Consider the following 22,587-nt stretch of genomic DNA (forward strand, 5'->3'; position numbering starts at 1 on the left):
AGACCATTTCAGAGCCGGAAGGATGATAGGATATAGGGGGAGACATTGGTCTGGGCAGGCACCCTAGTGAGTCGCCGGGGCTGAGCCCGTCCAGAGGACAGGCCACCCAGCCCCAAGGCACTCACTGCACCCGGCTACGGGGTGCGCTCCCTCGGGAGCAGCGGTGCCGCTCCAAGGGAGCAGTCCGCATGAGATAAAGTTGCCTGTCCAGCCCGGAGGGGGCTGCGGTATGGAGGAGAAGGATTTCAGTATCCTGAGGATAGAAGCACGGAACGGTGTCAGAGGTCACCGGTTGACCTAGGGCCATAAAATCGGGTATCGATCTCTGCGTCTCGTAACGGCGCACACGCTCGTTTTACCGCGACGCGCTAGCTCCACCTGGGGCGAAACGGCGAGGGGGGTCGTACCCGCCCCCTCGGCCAGCGCGTATGTAGAAAACCTATAGGACCGGGCCGTGGAGGGTTAAACTGGCCTCTGAAGGCCCAGACCGTCTAAAAGTCCCACACCGGCCTCTGATAAGTGATAGTCAATCAGCCCAGTTGCAGTGGTCGCTGATATAAAACCTCTTAAAAACGTTATATGTAGGCCTGGCTGAGCCTAGCTGGGCCGTTCATGCTGATTTTTATAGTTATATTGAAAAGACTCGCTTTGCACGTTTCACGCTTGCTCGTAATGAAAAAGTTGCTGGATGCCTCTGGAATTTGCATGGGTGCCAACTGCCAACTGCTGCGAAGGACAGGGGAACGCGTCCATCAGTTTGAGTTTATGGACGGGAGACTCCCTGAAATTTCAACCAATTTTTTTCTTTTTTTGTCTCGATTTTTTTTTACCTCTGAGCATGTTTGCGAAAACAAAGTGGCCGAAATCCGAGGAGAAATCGGATTTTGGGGGTAGGTTAGGTTTTGGACCTCTGGGACCCTGGCCCCCCCACTTTCGAAAACGTTCCTACGCCTATGCTTTTGGCACTACCAACTCCCTCGGAAAAGCTTCTCCCATGATTTAGTGGTTCTTTATTGCACTATTTCTACTTTTTCAAGTGTGGCGCTTGTAAACAAATATTTTGCCGAGATTCGTAATAAGTCCAATTTCAATTTGTCATCACTTTAAATTGATGACGTCATAGGCTCTGAAGCTTTTATCCTTTTTGTATTTTCATTTTACAGCAATTCAAGGAAATTTTAGCATAATTACATTTGGGGGAAAAAGGTATTGAGACCTTTATTTATCGTTTTTTCTGTGGATGGCCTTGGATGATCCGCATGCAGCACTGTCGTTTGTCTCTTTGATTACATCATAAAGCCTATGCTGGAGGGTTGAGATGTTTCGCTTATGATTTACGCAATCTTTGTGTATTCCCCTGGCTAAAAGTTTACATTGAGAAAGGAGGAAGGAGTTCTGAGTCTATCGCTCTAAACCTAAAGCCTTGTGGGTTTATGTTGAGTTTACCTTGGAGTTTACGTGATAATACAGGGTGATTTGTGTAACTGATGTTGTACTGGCATTTGTTTCTGCATGGTCAAGTTGAAGTCCAAGGCCATATAAACCGTCAACTCAAGGTCATATGTGCTCAGATTAATGCTGATTATACACCACAGGAGCATTGATGTATGCGTATCGGTATCGTCTCACTCAATGCCAGTATTGACCACACCATCCTTAGTTAAATTGGATTGAGATACTGAGGCTGTACTGTTGTCTGATAGAAGCATCATGAACACCAGAGACAAATTGGTCTCTATGAAAATTGTGAAGCTATTATTCAAGCCTTTGAGTGTCTAATCAAATTGTCAAGGTAAGGGCAGTGAACACATCAGTGAGTAGTGACTCAGTGACAATGACGGTGACAGTCGGTGACTCGGCTGAGGAGTAAAAACCCTCTGTCTAAGTCTAGCTCTGTGACTGTCATTTAGGCATTACCACGCCACTGAAGCTAGGGGCAATGCAATTTGACTCAGATATTTGCTCTTCCACTTAACAACTCCTGCAGTATCTAACAGAAAATTAACAGTGCAAAGCTAAGTGAGGTTCAAGCTCACTGTAAATGATCAGGTGATCTTTCAGACACTATTTTCTTACACATCTCAATTCAATCTGTAACTCTACTTGATAAATGTCATGGCCACATCATGTGGCAATTGACATGGTAACTCGTATTGTCAACTACTCACTGTTTTGCATGCTTTATTTTTCTTCGTGTGTTTGTTTTTATTCCCTCCAACATGCTATGGCACCAAATTACAGAATGGCTCCCTAGTCACAGCTGGGGATGACTTCCGTAGGGGCGGATGGCATTGGAAATTGAACCCAGAACTGCCTAGATTGCTAGATTAATCCCTGCCAATGCCAACTGTGCCAACAGTTTGACACTTAATGACACTATTTGTCAAATCTAATATAACTTAGAACCTTACCTATTTCAAGTAACAGCTGGCAATTGGCATATGGCTTAGACTTTTGAAACTACAGCACAAAACAGAAAAAGAACTAAAGCTAAAAGATACCTCTCATAAAGTCATTGATGATAAGATTAGCTCCTGTCTGCTGACACTGGTGTTTCTGTTTGTTACCTACCAGCTGCTGTACTGGGGGCAGCTGTCTGAGTCTCTGACACCAGTGTTTGTGTTTGTCACCAGCAGCTGTACTTGGGGCAGCTGTCTGTGCTGTCTGACATGGTGTTTCTGTTTGTTACCTACTACCTGCTGTACTGGGGGCAGCTGTCTGCTGTCTTGTTACTTACTACCTGCTGTACTGGGGGCAGCTGTCTGTGCTGTCTGACACTGGTGTTTCTGTTTGTTACCTACCAGCTGCTGTACTGGGGGCAGCTGTCTGTGCTGTCTGACACTGGTGTAAGGTGTTTCTGTTTGTTACCTACCAGCTGCTGTACTGGGGGCAGCTGTCTGTGGTGTCTGACACTGGTGGTTCTGTTTGTTACCTACTAGCTGCTGTACTGGGGGCAGCTGTCTGTGCTGTCTGACACCAGTGTTTGTGTTTGCCACCAGTGACTGGACCATGGGCAGCTGCCTGTGCTCCTGTCTAACGGGAGGGCCTACCGATGAGGACGGCTCACGGAGCCGGGTCGAGGGCAATGGAGCGGCACGGGACGACCGCCACTACCTGGACTGCGGCCTGTTTGTCCGCCTGCCGACACTGGTGGACAACCTTGTCCTGGAGACACTGGACAATGTCCGGACACTGGTGGACCTGTGAGTGAATGCGTGCTTTCCTTTTACAGTGTTCAAGTGTTTTATTTGCATGTAATCAAAGTAGAAAAGTTCTCTTTTTAACACTTTCTATAGTAGGTAACTCACAAAAATGGTCATGTGATTATAGCTGCACATTTTACTTGTCCTCATCCCCCAGTGACCATGGGATCTGCCGCTGAGTTCTGTCCCCCTCCCATGACCTTGACTCGTCGCTGACTTATATCCCCCCCCCCCCCGTCCGCAGTGACCAGGACCCGCCGCGCTCGATGGTCGTGCTGCACATGATCGCCGACAAGGAGGACGGCTGGCTGACGGTGGTCCTCTCCATGGTGAACGTGATCCCGATGGCCGACCCGCTCGGACCGGCCGTCATCCTGCTGCTGCTCGACGACTGTCCACTGCCCACAAAGGTAGATAAATTGAGATGGATGGTCGCGTGAGCAGAGGGGCGATTTGGACGGTGGTAACCGCTTGGCTTCTAGTAGACACGAGCTCGCACTAGATCAAAGTTTGCGTCGTCGTAGAATAGTGTCTCCAATCACAATGATAATATTATGTCATTTACATTGTGAGAGAAACCACAATTTAGGACACTATTCACTGCTTATCGATTATTACTTAATAGATGTCAGCCTCTGTATGTGTACTGCGATGAAAAAGCTTTTTATCATTTCTAAAATTTGTATTCGTGGTTGCCATGCACTCCGTCATTTTCTATCGATTTCCCATGTCTTCTTTTTCTCTCATAGTTCCTGCCTATCTTCTTAAGTCCCTCTCGTCATCCACCCATGCTACCGTCTAACCTACATATAACCTCCCTCAGGACCTGGTGGTGCGGCTGGCCGCCAAGCTGAAGCTGTCTTCCCAGTACGTCGAGGAGAACCGCAAGCGGCCCGTGCTGTTACGGAACGTGTGTGTGGTGTTTGGCTGCCTGGCGGAAAAGATGGCCGGCCCCAACTCTCTGGCGCTGCTCACAGACGACACGCTGGCGTTCCTGCTCGATATACTGGTGAGAGGTGGGAGGAGAGAGAGAGAGAGAGAGAGAGAGAGAGAGAGAGAGAGAGAGAGAGAGAGAGAGAGAGAGAGAGAGAGAGAGAGAGAGAGAGAGAGAGAGAGGGGGGGATGGCTCTGCGGGGGAGGGGACGGCGCTGGCAGGATAGAGGACTGGCGAGGGTTCAGTACAGCATGATGAGGGAGGTCGGTGCCGAGAAAGGGATGATGTAAGTTGGTGCCGACTTGCATGTGCTGAAATGCTTAATGCTTTGGTGTTTAGCTGTTAAGCTGGTAGCGGGGTTCCCCGTGGCCGGTACATTTGCCCGGTTGCCACGGTGAGTGCCAGACGAGTATTTACTTGACATACAGCGGGGGCCTGCCTGATGACGTGGTGTCGTGGTATGCAGTTCTTATCCGTGACAGACGGCCGCCCATTGCTATTCACCAAGGACGTGTTTGGAATATGCTAATGAACGGTCTGTGTCAGTTTCCAAATGTATGCCTAGGTAGGCATACGCTCGGCGATAAAGGACGCATTATGTGCAGTGGAATACATATTCTGCCATTATTATTGTAATAGCATATCTTTGATAGGTATGCAATGTCTTATTGTGAGACCTATTGCATGCGAGCCAATTGATATTTGGTTCTCCACGATTTAGCTTCTATTGTTGTAATTCAATGATCGAAGTGATTGACTCAATGGTCAAAACTTTGCGAACGACTGCACGTTGTGTTCAAAACTAGGTTTCCACACCCTTTTGAAATAACAACAGTCAATCTTCTATCTAGTTTGACCAGAGTTACCAGAGTGTATCTTCGATTATCGAGCTGAATGCCTGTAACTCGACGCAGTAAAATGCCAAATGTGCCATAACTTGGCAGAGTTCCCGTCCTCCGGGGTCGCTTTTGTTATCGAGTTTTCCCCGTAGAATAGATTCCCTCGTGGACAGCCTGTTGTGTAGTGTTAAATGGTGTTGGTGTGGGTCTCGCTCTCAGAGGTATGTGCTCACATCTGACGTCCTGGTTTGTCCGCAGAAGCTGGACGACTCGCCGACTGTGATTCTTTTCTCTCTGATTGCGCTGGAGAAGTTCGCCCAGACCAGTAAGTGGGAGGTGGACGCGATACGGGACTGGGGACGGCAGTGTAGTGGGGTGCGTGAAACGGAGCGGGACTGGCGGGACCTGACCGGACGCGACGGTACGGATTATGGACAGAGAGGTCGGGAGGATGGGCACGCGACATAACAGCTGGGCAGCACCGTGGTTAAACTGCTGAACCGTACCGGGATTCGTGCCGTATGGAGCTATTGCGTCATGTGGTGAAACCTGATACTGTCGGCGTGGTATGTCTCCTTCGAGAATACCGAGAATACATCCGACCTACGACCGTCCCCGGAATCGTTTGTTGATTCTACGTGATGCGTTCGTCGTAGCTTAGGGAGATAAATTTATGTAAGCAATAACTTCTGATGACCTTTAGCTGAATGAGACTATTCGTACTCTCATTGAACTTCATGAGATGGCTCTGGCCACCATATCGGCTCATGTCGTTCTTCTAACTCTCCCATCCCATGTGTCTCCAGGCGAGAATAAGCTGACAATCAAGCAGCGTCTGGCGGTGATGGAGCCGAACCCTCTGCTGCGCCTGGAGGCCTGGGTGTCGCACGCCGACTACCAGTACCAACAGGTCGGCTTTTGCGCCCAGTGGTGCCTCGACAACCTCTGTGAGTCCACTAGCGTTCATGGGAGGGAAAAGGTGGGGTGTTTGGGGTTGAAAGCTAGGCGTTAGGCGGGGTACATATATTTTAACCAGAATCAGGGGCTGCAGTTGACGTCAAATACTAGCGAAGTCAGTGCTCGATGTTAATCATGTTATCATTCTAGTGAAAGTGTTATCATTCTAGCGCCGACAATGTTTCTTTGTTTGTGATTATCTATAGAGTGTGTGCTATCCTGCGCGTCTGGTGTTTCCCTGTGCACTCGTCGTGAGCCGTTCTCGGTAGATTGCCGCAGCAGCTGCTCGACCTAAGATTACTTTACGGCTGACCCATTTCCGCTATCTAACTGGCTAAGACTGTTCACTGACCCTTTCGCCTCATCCAGCTGCCTGCTCGACTACTGACCTAGCTCCATGCCCTGACCACTATTTGATCAATATTTACCCCTGCGTCACACTTCTTGAGCTCGGACATTCCCCCCCCCCCCCCCCCGGAGAAGTCCTCCATTTGACCCCTGTCCTCTCCGACTCCTTTGCCCTTTCCGTTAACCTCAGTCCGTCCTCAGCTGACCCCGGGCACTGTGTAAATAGCGGACCTTTAACCCTCCACATTGACCCTTCCATCCTCTGGCCCGCACTATCACACTGACTGACCCCTGGGCCTATGGCCTCACTGTCTGACTAGCTGACCTCTGCCTGGCCCCTGACTCGCACTGTCTAAAGGCCTGGCTACACTATGCGTTTTCTGCGTGCGATTCTTGCGGGTTTGCGGGTTTTGCGTAATATTGTTCTAGAAAATAAGTTATAAATAATATAATTTACATTGGTTATATACAAATGTTAAAATAGCCGATATGGACAAAAATAGAACATAAAAACCTCACAAAAAGGTAATATCGTTTTTCTTCTAAAGCGATATTATGCCAAACACGCAAACCCGCAAAAAACGCACGCAGAAAACCCATAGGTAGTGTAGCCAGGCCTTCACTGTCCGACACGGGACACCTCACCCGCACAGTCTAACCGACCTCTGCCGGTCCGCAGTCGAGGTCGAGGGCCGTCCGTTCACGTACGAGGGCCAGGACTTCACCGGGCTGAATGTGATGCTCAACAGCAACGACACGTCCGAGTACCTGAAAATATCACCAGACGGACTCCAAGTAAGACAGCGAACGAATCGCGTATTTCCCGTTAACGTAACTCGTTCATCAGTCTCTGTTCCCGGTCTGCGTCTTCTCTTCGATCAGTCGCACCTCCTATAACATGGACGGATCGATTGTAGCAAAGTGTCATAACTATTTGCCTGTAAAAATAACTGCTGCACGCTTCTTATGGACATTCTTGTGATGGCATTTCTGATAAGACGTCTTTGCTAGCTTTGCTTGGGTTACAAATCACTCATATGACAGTGGTATGACACTCACGGATGGGGTGCAGACGTGAGATTATCTTTTATCGCACACCTACCGCTCTCAGAATTTTAGTAATCGGCCTGTCGATGTGTATTGTGTCTGTAAGATGTTTGAGTTTCTCACGAAGTGGCTTTATCCTTCTCTTCCTATTGGACTATTCGCTGCAAGCGCTCAAATATTTGACGGCGGAAATGTCTATGGTGCCATGTCGTTGAGAACGGATTTGCTCACGGATGAAGGGGCCATATGGTAAAGCAGTCAGCTGTGGCAGGAATGGTAGAGTAAGGCCCGCGTCAAGCGCCACTTACTCACCAATCTGAGTTCTACTGATGCCTGAAAGACAAATTTTGGACACTATAACCTTTGTGACTAAAAATAGAGCTACGTGTTCTTGATAAACTAGGCCTAGTTTCTAGTGCGAATGCTCAAAATATAGTTTTACTTGAATTGCTGTCGCCAGAGTTGGCCTGCGCTACGCTACGTTACGCACTACGTTACGCTACGTTTGCTTTTTTGGCCAAAACTACGATACCGAATTACGATACGTTATACATTGCTACGTTACTGAATTATGGTATTTGTTAATTAACGCAGCAAATTATTTTATCGTACTACGTTATGCAATATGTCATCATCCACTACCCAGTGGAAACGGTTAGTCTCTAGTAAGCCAAATACTGCGCACAATGATCGCCGGCTTTGCAACATCGTCGGTGCGGCGGTGCCTACGCGCTACTCGCTAGATGCGTTGGACTTCCGACAGGGAATTCCCTGGGACTCCCCAGTGGGAAATCCCCGGTGTCGGTCCGGCCGGAAGAAAGACTCAGTGGTATTCATATAGCAGGCGTCTCACATCCGTGTAAACGGCCGGAGGTCTGGTGACGATATGAGTAAACTGAGAAAAAAAAATTATGTACCTTATACAAGTACAGCTGACCTGTAATTGCTACGGAATCCATTTCGTAGTTCCTACGTTATTCTGTTATTTTCCGTACTACGCTACCGAAACATCCAATTACGCTACGAAACGGTACTGACAGCTACGGGTTACTTCAAAGTAACGTAACGTAGGCCAACTCTGGCTGTCGCTCACCACGCTCCACAAATTCGATCATAATAATAATTCAGTGGACTTGCACTGTATTAAACAAAGACCGCACCGCCTCCCCGACGCCCCCTGCACGTGCATAGCCTGCGGCGGCGCTCCGTTCCCGTCGACCCGGGTCCTCACGGATAGTGGCCCGATAGCTCTCTGAGTGGACGATAGCCGCCCCAGCCGTACGTATGTGCTAATTACTGGGCTGTAAAGAGCGCCGCCCGGGGGGGGGGGGGTGAGGTCACCGACCTCGGCTGGTGCGGCTGAGCCTGCAGAAGTGCGAGATTTGCAGATAGTTTAGGTGGAGATTGTTTAAGATGAGCATCTCGCAGCGGATAGTTGCAATGAGCGCAGAAGTGTTGCCCAAAATATGCAGCTTTTGTTGGATTCCAAAGAACTAGCATTTCCTTTCGAGCGCAGTTACTGTTATAAACTCAATTATAACTTAAAACGTCAGTTATAAGCTCAGTTATGGACGTTCGGGGTGGCAGTCTTGGTTGTGAAAAACAAAGATGAAAAGTGTGAACTTTATAAATTAATCGTGTTAACGTCTTCCTGTGTGCCGTAATCCAGCTCTGCATTTTGCGACTTGCCGGGCTGTGTACATGATTTAATGCTAATCGAATGTTCCCCAGTGACATGGCGCGGCATTTGCGTGTCGTGTTGTATTCCTGCTTATGAAACCGGCTGAACCTTGCGTGGTATACCGTGTCGCGTCGTGTGTTGATCCTTTCATGAATGCTTCATTTCATGCTGAAAACTGTGTGGTATCGTGCCGTACTTTACGATACCTTGCCGTAGGTAGCATGTGCCGTACGAGTACAGACTACAGTACCGTGCCGTACCGTGCATGTTGTGTCGTACCGTGCCGAGCAGTTCCGTGTCGTCCGTCGGTAGCAACCCGCTCCACCCCGGGTACCCGTGCTCGATCCCCACGGCTGTGCCGTGCCGCAGCTCCATGGTAACACGACTCGTCACAGCGGGGCCCTTACGTGCACAGTACACGAAACGCTGTCATAACGCCGGTCGGTAGGGAGGTAGGGCCAGAGGTGGTAATAAAACGATACAGTGGCGCTATGGGGGGGGGGGGGGCAATACGTGACAATGACGGCGGGTGGGGCGGGAAACCTGCCGGGCTAATTGTACGCTACAGCAGCGAGCTTGGGGCGTGGGGACTGTTGATGGATGAAAGGACATCCGCTGTCGTGCTGGCTAGTAGTAGTGGCTATGTGTTGTTCGTTTTAGTTAGCCGGATTCATTCACTTGTGGATGCCTCATGCTTTTTCAACGACGCTGCTAAATTGCATGTATCAATGCCACCGATTTTTCATGCCAGTGCGCACTGTGTTCCTAACGTCGATGAGCAACAAAATGAGGCGTTCATTTCTACAATTGAATTCACACGACTGTGTCATCCTCTGAAAGATAGCCACTACAGGTCTGACTGCTGTCCGTTATTCCACTTCACCGCACTGAGAGTAATCCATTGTTAACCTATTTGTGACCCATGTGACCCCTTCGTCTAATGTCTGTTGTCGTCCCAAGCTTGAGTCCGGCGGACTGTTTCGTCTAACGGCTGCCACTCGCAGGTGACCTCTCTCGGCAACTGGACCCCTGAGGGGCCTTTGACTTCATCGAACCCCGTGAAAAGCTTATCCGCCACTTCTGACTCCTGAGGTCTTTGTCGACATCAACTGACCGCTGCCTTTCGTCCTCAGCTGACTAAGGTGACCTCTCTCGAACCCTGTGACCACTGTGGTTCCAGACTGACCTGTGACCTTTCCCTCCTCCCCACAGGCCCGTTGTGACGCCACGTCTTTCGAGAGTGTCCGCTGCACGTTTCCAATCAGTTCCGGCTGCTGGTACTACGAGGTGACCATAGTGACCAGCGGTGTGATGCAGATCGGGTGGGCCACCAAAAACAGCCGCTTCCTCAACTATGTGAGTAGCCGGGGAGGGTGGTGGTGGAGCTGGAAAGTGGAATGGGAGGGGTGGGGTGTGGGATGGGGAACGATTATAAGAGACGTGGCTTTGAGTGTCCGTAGCGGATATGTCAAGGACTGTCAAATGGTTGGCGGTTGGTGCGATTTGTTGCTTTGTTTTGGTGTTTGCTGCAATGCCATTTTTACTTTTTATGTTAATCGAACATTTGACATTCTCTTTGTATCAATCTGAATTTTAAGAGGTGCAAGTCATCCAGATATTGAACTGTTTACACTAACTTTCTTATAGCATCGAATGAGGCGTATGCATCATATTTAGCGCAGTTTCCTGGTACGCTTTCCCTTCCCCCTCTAACCACCCCTCCCCCTCTCCACAGGAGGGTTACGGTATCGGTGACGACGACAACAGTCTGGCGTACGACGGCTGTCGACAGCTGCTGTGGTACAACGCACAGGCGCGCGGCCACGGCCACCGCTGCTGGCGGCCCGGCGACGTGCTGGGCGCACTGCTGGACACAGAGGCGGCGCACTGCGTGTTCTCACTGAACGGCGACCCGCTGCCGCCCATCACCGACCTCTTCAGCACTGTCAGGTGCGGACTGAAGGGGGTTTGTAGACATCGAGCTGAGTCAGGGCGGGGTACGGGAGGTGTTGAGCTCTTTATCGGCGTTGGAGATACATGATATTGAAATAGTGCGGAGCACCAACACAGTCCGAGCGCTTCCTGAAACACATCACAATGAAGATGCTTCCTTATAAGCACAAGGACGTATGTCATATGAAGCAGCACATCTCAGAATTGCATACCATTTTGCATAAGACCATGCTTTGGTAATCTCACTCCTTAGCTTTCGTGTGCTGACTTGTGCCCTCAAACTCACCACTTCTGTTTCAGTTCGGGTTTCTTCGCGGCGGCCAGTTTCATGTCGTTCCAGCAGTGCCGGTTCAACTTTGGCCGTGATCCGTTCCGGTTTCCGCCGACCGACCGGCCGTTCAAGACGTTCAACGAGTTCGGAACGCTCTCAGAGGAGGAACGGATAGTGTTGCCCAGGTGCGGTGCGGGGTGATAAGAGGGGGGGAGGGGTGTGCTGTTGGTGTGACTTGGCAGATGAGTAGTACCTGAGAACGGTGCGTTATAGTGCTGAGTGTGTGTTGCGTTTTCCGCGTCCATATATAATCGGAGTTCGGCGATGGTAGGGAATATCTGTCTAGTTCTACCTGTATTTACATCCATGACTCCATTCCCTGAGGTGCTTCCCTTTCTGTATTCCTCCTGGATTTATGTTCTGGCCTCCTCCGGTAGCCCGTTTTCCCCCTGAGTCTCGGGACTCCCGGCGGGCGCTGTATCTACTCGTATGTCGATATTCCCTCTGGCACTCCGTCTTTTCCGGTGTCCTTCACACAACTGACGGTCCCCGTCGACCTCCTCCAGGCAAATCCGTCTCCACAAACTCCGTCAGATGAGCGTCAAAGAGGGCGCCTGCACGCTGTGTTTCGATAACCCGGCCAACATCGCGCTACAACCCTGCGGGCACAGGTAGGGAAACTGTCGTGATAGACCTGGTAGGAACGTGTATGCGTCGGTATGTGTAAGAGAGTCGAGGTTCCAGCAAAACGGCGCATATTAATGTGGCGCAGACTATATATAATTGGCCAAGGAAAGGCATCAATATTTTGGTTAAAAGCACATGCTAATTAGGTTAATGTATTCGTACTTCATTGCAGCCTAGACTTCAGCTGTGTAACGTACCGAACCGAAAAAAGCATGTGTAATGAAGGCGCTGAAGTAAATGTAGTTTTTTCAGTGCTTGTCAGTAAAGTGGTTATTACATTTCACCAACTTGTATCATGAGTGTCAATCTATGATTTTATCTGTCGCCCTGACCATCTTTGTGATTATCCCTGTGTTTGCGTCAGGGGTTTCTGCTCGACGTGCGCCGGCCAGTTGGAGCAGTGCCCTATGTGTCGAACGGAGATCGCAGCCGTGGTGCCGGAGCAGGACCAGCAGTTGTGACACCAGCTGTCCTTCGGTGAGAGCTAAACCACCTGACCTAACCTAACCTGAGAGGGGGAACAGGACCAGCAGTTGTGACACCAGCTGTCCTTCGGTGAGAGAGCCATATGGAGGGAAAGCTGGGAGAAAGCGAGGAAGAGAGATAGACGGATTAGTCAGACACAGCCAGGACCAGCAGTTGTGACACCAGCTGTCCTTCGGTGAGAGAGCCATACAGAGTGAGAGGGGGCGAGAGAAATACTCGTAGACACAGGACCAGCAGTTGGACACCAGCAGCTGTTATTCGGTGAGAACTAACGTAACTAACCAAACCTAACCTAACAGCGAACCTAACCTGATAGGGGGAAAGGAGCAGCAGTTGTGACACCAGCTTTCCCTTCGGTGAGAGGGAGGATTGGACTCTTTAGTATCCTGGGACTAGCAGGCCAGATAAGCAGCTGTCACTGTTGATTATCGCTCGTCTCCATGGTCGCTACCCTTGACTGCGGCAATAATCCCGTGTTCCCAGGTTTTGATCGTGTGTTTCTTGGCATCGCCGTATGCACTGAATCTCTGACCATACTCTATGCGTCCCCGGCTCTCAGCTTTGACTGCACTCTCATATTGTGTCCGCCAGGCTCTGCCATTGTGTACAAATGTTTTCCGGGACTTTGACGGTAACCTTGTCTGCCCCAGGGCTCTGACAGTAACCCTATGTCCCCCGGCAGGCTCTGGCAGTAACCCTATGTCCCTATGTCCTATAACCCTATGCCCCCCGGCAAACTCTGACCGTAACCCTGTCTGCCCCAGGCCCAGACTCTGACCGTGCTCCTGTGCCCCCACCCCCACCCCCGCCCCACCCCCACCTTCAGGCTCTGACGATGGTTGTGTTCCTCGGCAGGCTCTGACAGTAACACTGTGTCCCGCCCCCCCTCGTCAGGCTCTGACGCCGCGCTGGGAGTCATCTGCCTGCTGGCGCTGCGTCGCGCCTCTCGCGGCACTCCGTGCCGGTCCGACCGCTGCCCGGTCCCCGCCGGGGAGGCTCGTGACGCCCCCGGGACACCGAGCTAACCGCCCGCCGGGTCGGACGGGTGACTAGTCCCCTGAGCCAGCCGACGGCGACCGGTCCGTGGGGAAGGCTGGACGGTGCGCGGGGGACTATTCCAGTAATGGCGGGTGTGCGGGGGCGGTGATCAGGGGGTACTGGGTGGGTTTGTCAGGTGGGATGGGGAGGGTCTGTAGCGGGCTGGGCCAGGTATGTGTGATGTGGGTCGGGCGGGCTGTACTATCAGCTGTGAGCACGTGCTTCGTCCCTGCCGTCCGTGGGCTCAGTTGGTGGGAGAGCTGCCGCAGGACCGTGGTTTCCCTTATTCCAACTAGGGATATCCGAATGGGAATTATATGGTGCTACCGTTTTTCATGACCGCTCTGTAGATATTTTTGTAGAACCTTTGCCCACATCAATTTTTTAATCCTGTTCGGCGATAATCATGCGGGCACATGCACAATCATTTTAAAAACAAATTTGTCAAATTTAGCTTGGCTGCCTGTAGGCTACGCAGGGAACGATTCAAATTATTTAACTTCCGTGCTTTGCTGGGTTTAGGTGGGGTCGAATTGGTTGCACTTCCATCGTATGGTTCTTGGCGGGGACCTACCTGTGCGATAACCGAGCTCGGCCTGCTAATTGCTTGAACTAATTTGTGTTATTATACAAAGTATGTGTATTATTGTGTATTCAGCATCTATTTGTATTTTAAAATCATAGGCCAGTGAATAACCTACAAAAGTAATCCATCTTTTGACTACCTTAATGTATTTTTATTATTTTTTCCTTTTCATCGTAAGGTTTTTACGTTTTCGGATGATTTTCCGGCATTCCTCGATCCGATTCAAAGATTTGCTATCTGAATCCGTTGATTGGCTGATTTGGTGTCCGGAAGAGTGCATATTTTTGGGCCAAACGGAAATAATTTCATGGGATAGAAAAAGTTCATGCCGGAATAAAATTCATGCTAGTTCTTAGGGGCTCGTTGAACCGCAAATATTCCTGAATGTTGTTCGTTTCAGCTCAAGTTACAATATAATAATTAGGTACTGCTATCTTGCTCAAATTCTATGTTGAAAATGAAAAAATGCGTAAAATGACAAGCCCTCGGGTGTTATAATTTACGTAAGTCAACTCTAATCCGCAAGTTGAGTAGTAAGAGACAAATATTTATTATGAGACAGACACAACACATTCGGGTGGACGCGTTTTTTCGAGAGACTTCTTCAACACCCCTTCAGAAATGGAAGCAATACAAGCAATACAAGCACAGTGTGCTTGTATTGCTTCCATTTCTGAAGGGGTGATGAAGGAATCTCGACGAAACGCGTCCACCCGAATGTATTGTGTCCGTCTCATGATATCTAATCCGCAAATTGTGTGTATCTCTTGCTCCGCACTACCCTCGTCTTAACTGAATAACGGGAAGGGAAAATATTGAGAGCTAAAGATACAGGGGATTCAAACTTAGCAAAATCGGTGCTTACATCACGTCGCTTATAATGCAAACGAGCTTTTTAAATGTACGTTGCTTCAAACCGTATGGCTGGTGGTAGTATTTGGAAAGCCTGCGATGCTTCTTAGCTTGTTTCTGGACCATAATCCATGTCAATGTTTTACCTTCAAATGTAACTTGTCAAAAAAGTTCCATCTGTAGGGCGACAGCTGCTGTTTCATTCTTCAATGAATGTTAGTCGATCATGATCTTTCCTACATGTGCACTTTTCTGCATCAAGTCAACTGTCTGAACATTGAGATCGGTTCTGGCATTGATACGGTAGAGCATAAATGTCCCGTATGATGGAAAGTCGGTGAAAGGTTTGCGCTAAGCGGGAATGGATTGTCCTACCCGCTTAACGACTAACTCCTCCAGCCCATACATATTCTTATGAGCCCAGGCCTGATGGAAACATATCAGCGGCTATTAGCAGTGTTCTTTGTCACCCGAACTTATTTCAAAGCTCATACGAATGCCGAGTGAAAGCTATTTGGCCAGTTTGATGCAGCTTGATCCAGTTGCAACTGATTGCGCATCTTTTGTCATAAAAATCCGCTTTTTATCTTACGGTGAAAGGTTGAGCTAGAAGCAGTCTGATTGAAGAGCAATTAAACTTGCATCCATTGCATGTGTTGCATAATTTTGGAAAAATTCGCTCTGGCCATTTAATGCCCTTTAGAGTTCTTTGACTTAAAATGATCTTTGAGGATCTAAAAATGTAAAAAACGTAGTATTTCTCCGGTCCTTTCTGCCACACTTCGAATCCTTGTTTCCATCAGAAAGTGTGTCTGCAACTATTGTTTATCTTCACTGACACAAAAGTAAACGGCGCGGCAGTGCTCGGTATTTTTGTGATAAGGTCCTTAGCTTATAGACATCGTTTAGCCATGCTGTAGGCACGCACGGGTCAGTTTAGGACCAATGTGGCGCAGCCCGTCCCAGGGGGTCGCTGCAGTGGAGGGAGGCTGTAGTGCACATCGCAGTACGGGTCGGGAGGGCGCCGCGCCGGCTGATTTTGGTCCGGGGGCGCTGGGCGTCTGTCCGCGGCACCCCGGTGTGACCTGGGTGCTGGGCGTCCCCGGGGCGCCCGTCCGCGGCGCCCCGGTGACCAGGGGCGCCGGGCGTCCGACCTGAGTGCCTATGGGGCGGGGCAGTTCCGCTACGCCGGTTTGGAGGGTGTGTTTTGTACAGGGGCGCCAGCCGGCTGCCGTTTGCGTGCCCCGTCCCTGCGGGGTGCCCGTGCCGCAGCCCATTTTGCTCGCAGAGAGCGGCGGGCTAGTGATACGTCGATATAGAGTGTAGTTTAGTCCCATCTCGGCCAGACTGGGGTGACCGTGTCACCCTCCGGCAAGCAGTTCCCGGCGTTCGGGCGGCTATCGTTGTTATGACTATTTTGTTGTGCATTCTGTTTGTCTCCATTTTGCTTTGTGTGTTTGTAATTTCGAGGGTTCAGGGACGTCGTGTTGATTTACTGACTGTGCCGATCATAATTTATTTCACCCGTGTTCACAATTCGTCTCCATGCTCATTGTACACCATTTTAATGATTGTCGCGTGTATCTGACGGCTGGCTCGCTGTCGGCTCCCTCTCAGCAATGAACAGAGATGCGCAGCCCGCTGTGGGACCGCGCGAGAAATCAGAGACGTGCTACTCGATTTTGTCGAGTTTTGCCAAACGTACCGCCAGGCGCATGATGTTTGGTGTGCGCCGTTCCTCTCGGCCGCAGTTTCGCGACGAGAGTGACGCTCGTGCTGTGTTCTGGCGACTGACCGCCGGGCTAGACGCCGGTGCTGCCATAGGCATCCGTCGCTATAATCATTATGTAGGTAAGCTTGTTGATTGTATGGTTATTTCATATCGAATATATCTGTTATCGCTGGTGACCTGTTTGACTTGTGGTTTGGTGGCTGACTGACTTGCTAGGGTTGAGACCTGCTAGGTGTGGGGGGGGGAGTATCGACTGCGACTGGGGGGTGCGGACTGCGGATGTCCATGAAGCAGAGCAATAGGAGAGGGGGGACATCCATTTGTGCCACAGCTCATATTTGCCACGTTTATACCACATATTTTGTAGGTTGTAGCCTGTAGGTTGGGTTGGTAGGCTGAGGGTAAGGCTAGGTCAGATTTGATTTTGTTTTCTGCAATATTTGCTATGAAGACATTGCAACGCATAGTGAGGCGTGGACCATGTGGAATGCATGGTAAGCACACGAGCGATCAAATTATACTTGCAGATTTTCACGGTAACTAAAAATTCAAGTAACGATTTTTCGATTAGTTATGTTCGAGAAGGGCCTAACGTTGGCAATATTCGCAGGTTTCCATAGTAACCTGAAAGATTTGTGAGCAGGTGTGTAGGTTCACTTTGTTCAACTCTGTTTGTTGAACATTGACTCGCCTCATCGTATTTTATGTAAAATCCATCCCACAAATGTTGAAAAATTGCGCCATTTATCCTCTTAGCTTCCACACCACACGACTCCCTTACTTTCGTGAAGTCAACGTTACTCGCTTGTGCTGCTTTTTGAACATCAATATTTGGTGGAGATGTGACAAAAGCGCCATAACGGACTGTTTTGTTTATTGTCGACGTCAGCAGTCACAGAGTCTGGACGGAATCGGTAGGTGTCAAGTTTCATGGAAGAATTTTGCCTAGGTTAGGTGAAATTGTGAATATATTTTAGATAATTATCATTAAAAATGTGTCTGGACTGCAAAAATGATCCATGACAGGCGAGCGGCACCACTGCCAGGCGCCAGCCAGCGCCAGGCGTGAGGCGACCAGTCAGGCTCAGGCTGGAATTCCGCATTAACTGGCAATGAACAAAACTTGTTATTTAACTCTCAAATTGGCCATTTTTTGTTTCTGATGAATAAAGAATGTTTAAATGAAAAAGAAATTTCCCTAAGTTGAGCTGTTACATATGTATGGATCTCGTGAGATTAAGCGGGAGGTTTTGCACTTTTACGTTTCCTTTTATATCTCAGAAACTAATGGGTCTATGATGAAGCCATTTTACACGAGCATGGCCGGCTTGTGAACCAACAAGTCGATCACATCTTCAACACTGAAAAAGATGACAATGATATTAAGTACACTAAATTTTCTGGGTGCAAAACCTACCGCAAAAACCTGTGAGAACTGAGACCTGTACCTATAATGCTCTCTGACAAAGCAAAATTGAAATGACAGCAGTGCTGGGTGCTAGCAATGGCGGCATTGCACCGCTCCACTCAAAAGCTGCAGGGCACTACAGTCAAGCTGCTCTGGAGTCTGCACTGCACACCAGCTCAGTTTCTTGCTCTGACAACTGGCAAGCTTGGGAATCTCATTAGCATTGCTATGCTCACAGTCAACTCATGAGTCAAGGGCCTGGGATAGTGCCAGAATTTGTCTGTCTGTGTGAGGGCCCTCATCTAGCCTCTGTTGTAAATTTATCTTGATGTGATGTGAGGTTGTGTGGAGCAGCTCAGGCCTGAATGAACATTCCTGCCTCAATCCATTGTCATGTTAAACTGTGAAGTCAGAACTGATGTGTGGTGCACCTTTGTGCTAAAAAGTAGTGTGTGAGAGATACAGTGGTTTGGCAATTGGGGTTGTTCTTTCATTGCAGTTTGCGTTATCACAGCTGCTGATCTCTAAATGTTGTGGTAAAAACATCTTGTTTGGTAGATGTTGTTGCTGAAAATTGACATGTCACTGAATGGTTAGTGGTGGTGAGTGGTGCTGGTTTTCAGCTCTGTTTTCTTTTTTGCAGTCTGACCCAATAATCTCTGGTAATTTTTAGAAGGTTCTGTGGGTTTGAAATTTCTCAGCCACTGCAGATTTTTCATTTTATTTTACAATTTCTTAAATTAAAGAGATTGTTGCATTTGATCAAAATCAATTACTTTTGTAAAAGAAGCATAGGTACATGTTTCAGTTGATATATGTGATATATGAAAATGATATATGTTTGTTCTTTTCAGATAAGTGTCATTTGATGCCAAAGAATTTGAAGATGAAAGATCAATTGTAGAAAAACAAATATGGAGGGTATATTACACAAGTGGACTAACTACTGGAATGGTTTGTATTTTTATTTCTTATAACACACAATAGAAGGTTCAATTAGTGTCTGGTGAAGCTTTAGGATACAAGTTTGTTATTGATCTAGATTCTTGTTTTGTGTTTCTTTTTTCAATACTTTTGAACTTTCTTGAGACAAATACACGCTACAAGAAGGCGACGATCACAAACAGGCAGCTGCTGATGTTTGTTTTGGTGTCCAGTAGCCCCACTCCTCCCCCAACCTCCCCGTCAGGCTGGCAGCCGCGCTGGTTCATCCTCGAGGACGGCGTGCTCTCCTACTACCAGTCGCGCGAGGACGTCTCCAAGGGCTGCAAGGGCTCCATCAAGGTGTCGGTGAGCGACATCAGCGTCCACCCGACCGACGCCACGCGGCTCGACCTGACCATCCCGTACGAGCAGCACTACTACTTGCGGGCCGGCTCGCCGGCCGAGAGACAGCAATGGCTCATCGCGCTGGGCTGCGCCAAACAGGCGGCCGGACCGACCCGCGCCGGCCGGGACGCGCCAGGTAGGGGACGCATCGGTAAGGGGGTCTTGTCCTAGGTATGGTGAGGGGTATGACGGTTAGGACTAGGAAGGAGTGGGATGGTGAAGGTTCCGGTCATATCGGGCCAGGAGCATGACTGATACGACCTTCTGGGTCGGTAGGCGTTTCGTTGGGGTGCTATAGTCATGTTGTCATGTCTACTATTTGTGATGCTCAGTTGCCTGGATGGCAGATCAAAATGGTGTTTTGATATTGTTCTGCAGTTCCATATGAGTAGTGTTCTTTGGAAATGTGTTTCCTTTTTTATATTATCTTCATTGGTGTAGCTGTGTCTTAGGTAGGTAACTAATATCTTCCTTCCACCTGTCTCTTGACTGCTGTTCCACTTTCATCGCGCCTTAGTTCCTCCCCCTCCCCCCCATCCCTCTTGCCCGGATCCCCGCCCTTCCCTCACACACTCCCCACGTCTGACCGACACCTCTCCACCTCGACAGCAGAGGGCGCCACCGACTCTGTGCGCACCAAGCAGTCGGAGCTGCGGCTCTACTGCGACCTGCTGATGCAGCAGGCACACCAGGTGAAGACTGCCGCCGGACACGCGGACGGACCCCAGCTGGAGGTGAGCGGGTGCGGGCAGCGGGTGGTTGGGTATGGCTAGAGGGTAGAATAGGGCCCATCCTATAGGTGATCACAGATAGTTGTAGAATGGAGCTCAGTAGGATGCAAAGTAAAAAAAAAAAAAAAATGGAAGATTGACGACTCAAAATGTGCGTTCATAAAATGTGACGATACCTGACAGTTCATGTGGACACCATTTAGGTAGCGTATTTTAGTTAAACTGGTGCAATGAATTTCAAAGACTTTGCTTTTACGTAGACAGAATCTCAGGTGTTTGTTTGCACAAAGCACTGGCAATGAACAAACCTCTCAGGTTTTTGCACTCTCTGAATCTGTCTCCCCTTCTCTTTACTCTGACAGGAGCTGGAGGAGGCCACCTCACTGCTGGGCCCCACGTGTGACACCTTTATCCGCACCCTGGACGAGTGTATGGCGCTGGTAGCTCGGGCCTCGGCCGGCTCACCGCCGCCTCACGCTCCCGACCGCTCCGTACCGCTGCACGCCGTCCATCAGGGCAAGCGGGTCAGTCCAGAGGAGAGGAAGGGTAGTACATCCAGAACAACCGAGTCAGTAATGGGGAGAGGAGGGGCGTTTTTATCCGGGGGAACGGATCAGATGGGAGAGGAGGGGACATTACGTCCAACAGGGGAAGAAACCACATGCTCTAAACTGCAAGACGTGTAAATGAAGTGTTGCATGACATTCTGTAAACCATGCGAGCACGTTACCTTAAATGGCATGTCATATAATTGGAATAACAGCCCTCTTTGAACGCGCATACGCTCCGGTGTCTGACCGTCCCTGGTGCCACCACCGCAGGAGAAGCGGATGTCGACCTCTTCCAACGACTACTCGCGCACCAACTCGGGCGGCAGCTAGTCGACCAGCAGGAGCGGTAGCTGGCCGACCTCCGTCCCCGCCGTCCGAAGGCCCGGTCTAACCCTGGCGGGCGGGACTCCACGCCATAACACCGCTCAAACCGGCAGAGTACCATTACCAGCGGCGGCGCGGAGTACAGGTAACCTAGGGATGCACTCTTTATCGGGTGGGCTGCTGCCGTACATAACGTGATCTAAATGAAGACGGGACGCCGCCGCGGCGAACGCTTTAATCTCATGACTGTAGTGGCGTTCGGAGCTGGTGGATCTCGACAGGAACGTCATAACTCGCGTCACAGTACGTGCCTGCGTCATACAGTGACGTCAGATAGTGACGTGTCTGATGGTGATGTGTGACGCCTGAAGAGCGCTGAGGGCGTATGGCGTACCGTGCGCAGCGGTACGAAGAGTATATAGTGCATGTGATGCGCGTCTCTGACCAAATATCTACTGGGGCGCCGGGAAGGGAGATGCGTCGAGTCGCCAGGCTACGGGCTTTCAGCGGGCTGGGGCGGCCGTGTTGGGGGGGGGGGGGGGGGAGGAAGGGATGTAACCCCGGGTGCCATTTGCAGTCCACACAGTGTGCAATGGGTGAATTCTCGGTTCGCCGGGCTGCGGCAGTGTGCGGCCGACGGCACCGCCGCGTGGTTTTGTTCACTATTGGTGTTAAGTTTATCGGGCGACGTTAGTGGATATTTTATATATGGTGAGCTTGTCATGCTATATGTGCGTTGTATTCTGTGATGGGATTAAATATTCCAGTTGACATATGTTAAGTGTTTGCTTGAAGACGAATACCGCATTGCTTCTGAGCACTGAATACTGAGTAATAAGAAGCTGATACGATATCTGTACAGTAACTGTACACAAATCATAGCCGACAGCCTACCGGGGAGGATGCAGGGTGCAATGTCAACACTTATTCCTGCTATTGGAAAATGGAAATCCCACTTCGTGACGGCGTCAGGACGCAGTATCAGCTTGTTGCCCGAGGGCCATTCGTCCTGCGATCATTCTGGGTATCGCGATAGCGGGGATCAGCCCGATATTTGCTTGGCACCCTGTGTCGTGTTGTGGTTCATGGCCGATCGGATTTACAAGGATTTTCACAGGCAGTACCGCAATGCTTTTTTGCCTGAACCTTTTGCAACGTCTACTATTCGCCTTACTTTAAATCGAGATTTAAAATGGCGAGAGATCAAACTCTTATCGCTAGGCTGTAGTTGATTGAAGACACCTCGTCAAAAAAAAAAAAAAAAACGCGCACCCCGACCTGATGCGACCTCATCGTCGTCGCGTAATCCTTTGCGTCGGTCTAACTAAACCGCGCAGAAAGTGAGAATCGCTCTCAATTCTAAGGGAATTTCTAACTCGTACAGAGACGTGACAACGCTTTTGTCGTTTTGTCGTCCTTTCTACACAGTGCGTGACGGCGGCAACAAATGGGTTGCCGATATCAAATGAAAAACAGACAAAAACTCAAAAACAGACCCACATGGGAGCTTCATTGGTCGGTCTGTCGATGGCACGGTCCCTCCCCTGCCTGCGTGGGTGGACGTTGTTCCACAACTGCGCTTATCAGTTGAGGACGCCGCAATCGCGGCGTCGAGCCGATAGTGTGTGCC

At 49.7% G+C, this 22,587-nt stretch overlaps 2 protein-coding genes across 4 annotated transcripts; both read left to right on the forward strand.

Annotated features, from left to right (window-relative positions):
- Positions 1 to 1,359: 1,359 nt before the first annotated feature.
- On the forward strand, positions 1,360 to 16,787 carry LOC122391998 (RING finger and SPRY domain-containing protein 1-like). Its single transcript, XM_043386395.1, has 13 exons — positions 1,360 to 1,792; positions 3,000 to 3,203; positions 3,448 to 3,613; positions 4,027 to 4,212; positions 5,235 to 5,301; positions 5,783 to 5,923; positions 6,961 to 7,076; positions 10,222 to 10,365; positions 10,745 to 10,959; positions 11,263 to 11,418; positions 11,800 to 11,904; positions 12,285 to 12,397; positions 13,301 to 16,787. The coding sequence occupies exons 2-12, from the start codon at positions 3,010 to 3,012 to the stop codon at positions 12,379 to 12,381; spliced, it is 1,587 nt and encodes a 528-aa protein (XP_043242330.1). The 5' UTR covers positions 1,360 to 1,792; positions 3,000 to 3,009; the 3' UTR covers positions 12,382 to 12,397; positions 13,301 to 16,787.
- A 519-nt stretch (positions 16,788 to 17,306) lies between these two features.
- On the forward strand, positions 17,307 to 21,732 carry LOC122391999 (pleckstrin homology domain-containing family A member 3-like). Of its 3 annotated transcripts, none has more exons than XM_043386397.1 (6): positions 17,307 to 17,528; positions 18,877 to 18,976; positions 19,212 to 19,487; positions 19,961 to 20,085; positions 20,445 to 20,606; positions 20,904 to 21,732. In XM_043386397.1, exons 2-6 carry the CDS (start codon positions 18,937 to 18,939, stop codon positions 20,961 to 20,963), a joined length of 663 nt encoding a protein of 220 aa, XP_043242332.1. In that variant the 5' UTR covers positions 17,307 to 17,528; positions 18,877 to 18,936; the 3' UTR covers positions 20,964 to 21,732. The 3 variants fall into 3 exon arrangements, with proteins under 3 accessions (XP_043242332.1, XP_043242334.1, XP_043242331.1); XM_043386399.1 differs by having other exon boundaries at positions 17,395 to 17,528; positions 19,964 to 20,085; XM_043386396.1 differs by lacking the exon at positions 17,307 to 17,528 and adding an exon at positions 17,533 to 17,563.
- Positions 21,733 to 22,587: the final 855 nt, after the last annotated feature.

Source organism: Amphibalanus amphitrite, unplaced genomic scaffold (genome assembly GCF_019059575.1).
Source record: "Amphibalanus amphitrite isolate SeventyFive unplaced genomic scaffold, NRLGWU_Aamphi_draft 000465F_arrow, whole genome shotgun sequence".
In the NCBI taxonomy this organism is placed as follows: domain Eukaryota; kingdom Metazoa; phylum Arthropoda; class Thecostraca; order Balanomorpha; family Balanidae; genus Amphibalanus; species Amphibalanus amphitrite.

Excerpts from the sequence above, each read along its gene's own strand:
- LOC122391998 (XM_043386395.1), top strand. The coding sequence starts at position 3,010 with ATGGGCAGCTGCCTGTGCTCCTGTCTAACGGGAGGGCCTACCGATGAG. Across the intron at positions 3,204-3,447 it reads GTCCGGACACTGGTGGACCT|TGACCAGGACCCGCCGCGCT; the intron begins GTGAGTGAATGC and ends CCCCGTCCGCAG. Across the intron at positions 5,302-5,782 it reads GGAGAAGTTCGCCCAGACCA|GCGAGAATAAGCTGACAATC; the intron begins GTAAGTGGGAGG and ends ATGTGTCTCCAG.
- LOC122391999 (XM_043386397.1), top strand. The coding sequence starts at position 18,937 with ATGGAGGGTATATTACACAAGTGGACTAACTACTGGAATG. Across the intron at positions 18,977-19,211 it reads GTGGACTAACTACTGGAATG|GCTGGCAGCCGCGCTGGTTC; the intron begins GTTTGTATTTTT and ends CCTCCCCGTCAG. Across the intron at positions 20,086-20,444 it reads CGGACGGACCCCAGCTGGAG|GAGCTGGAGGAGGCCACCTC; the intron begins GTGAGCGGGTGC and ends TTACTCTGACAG.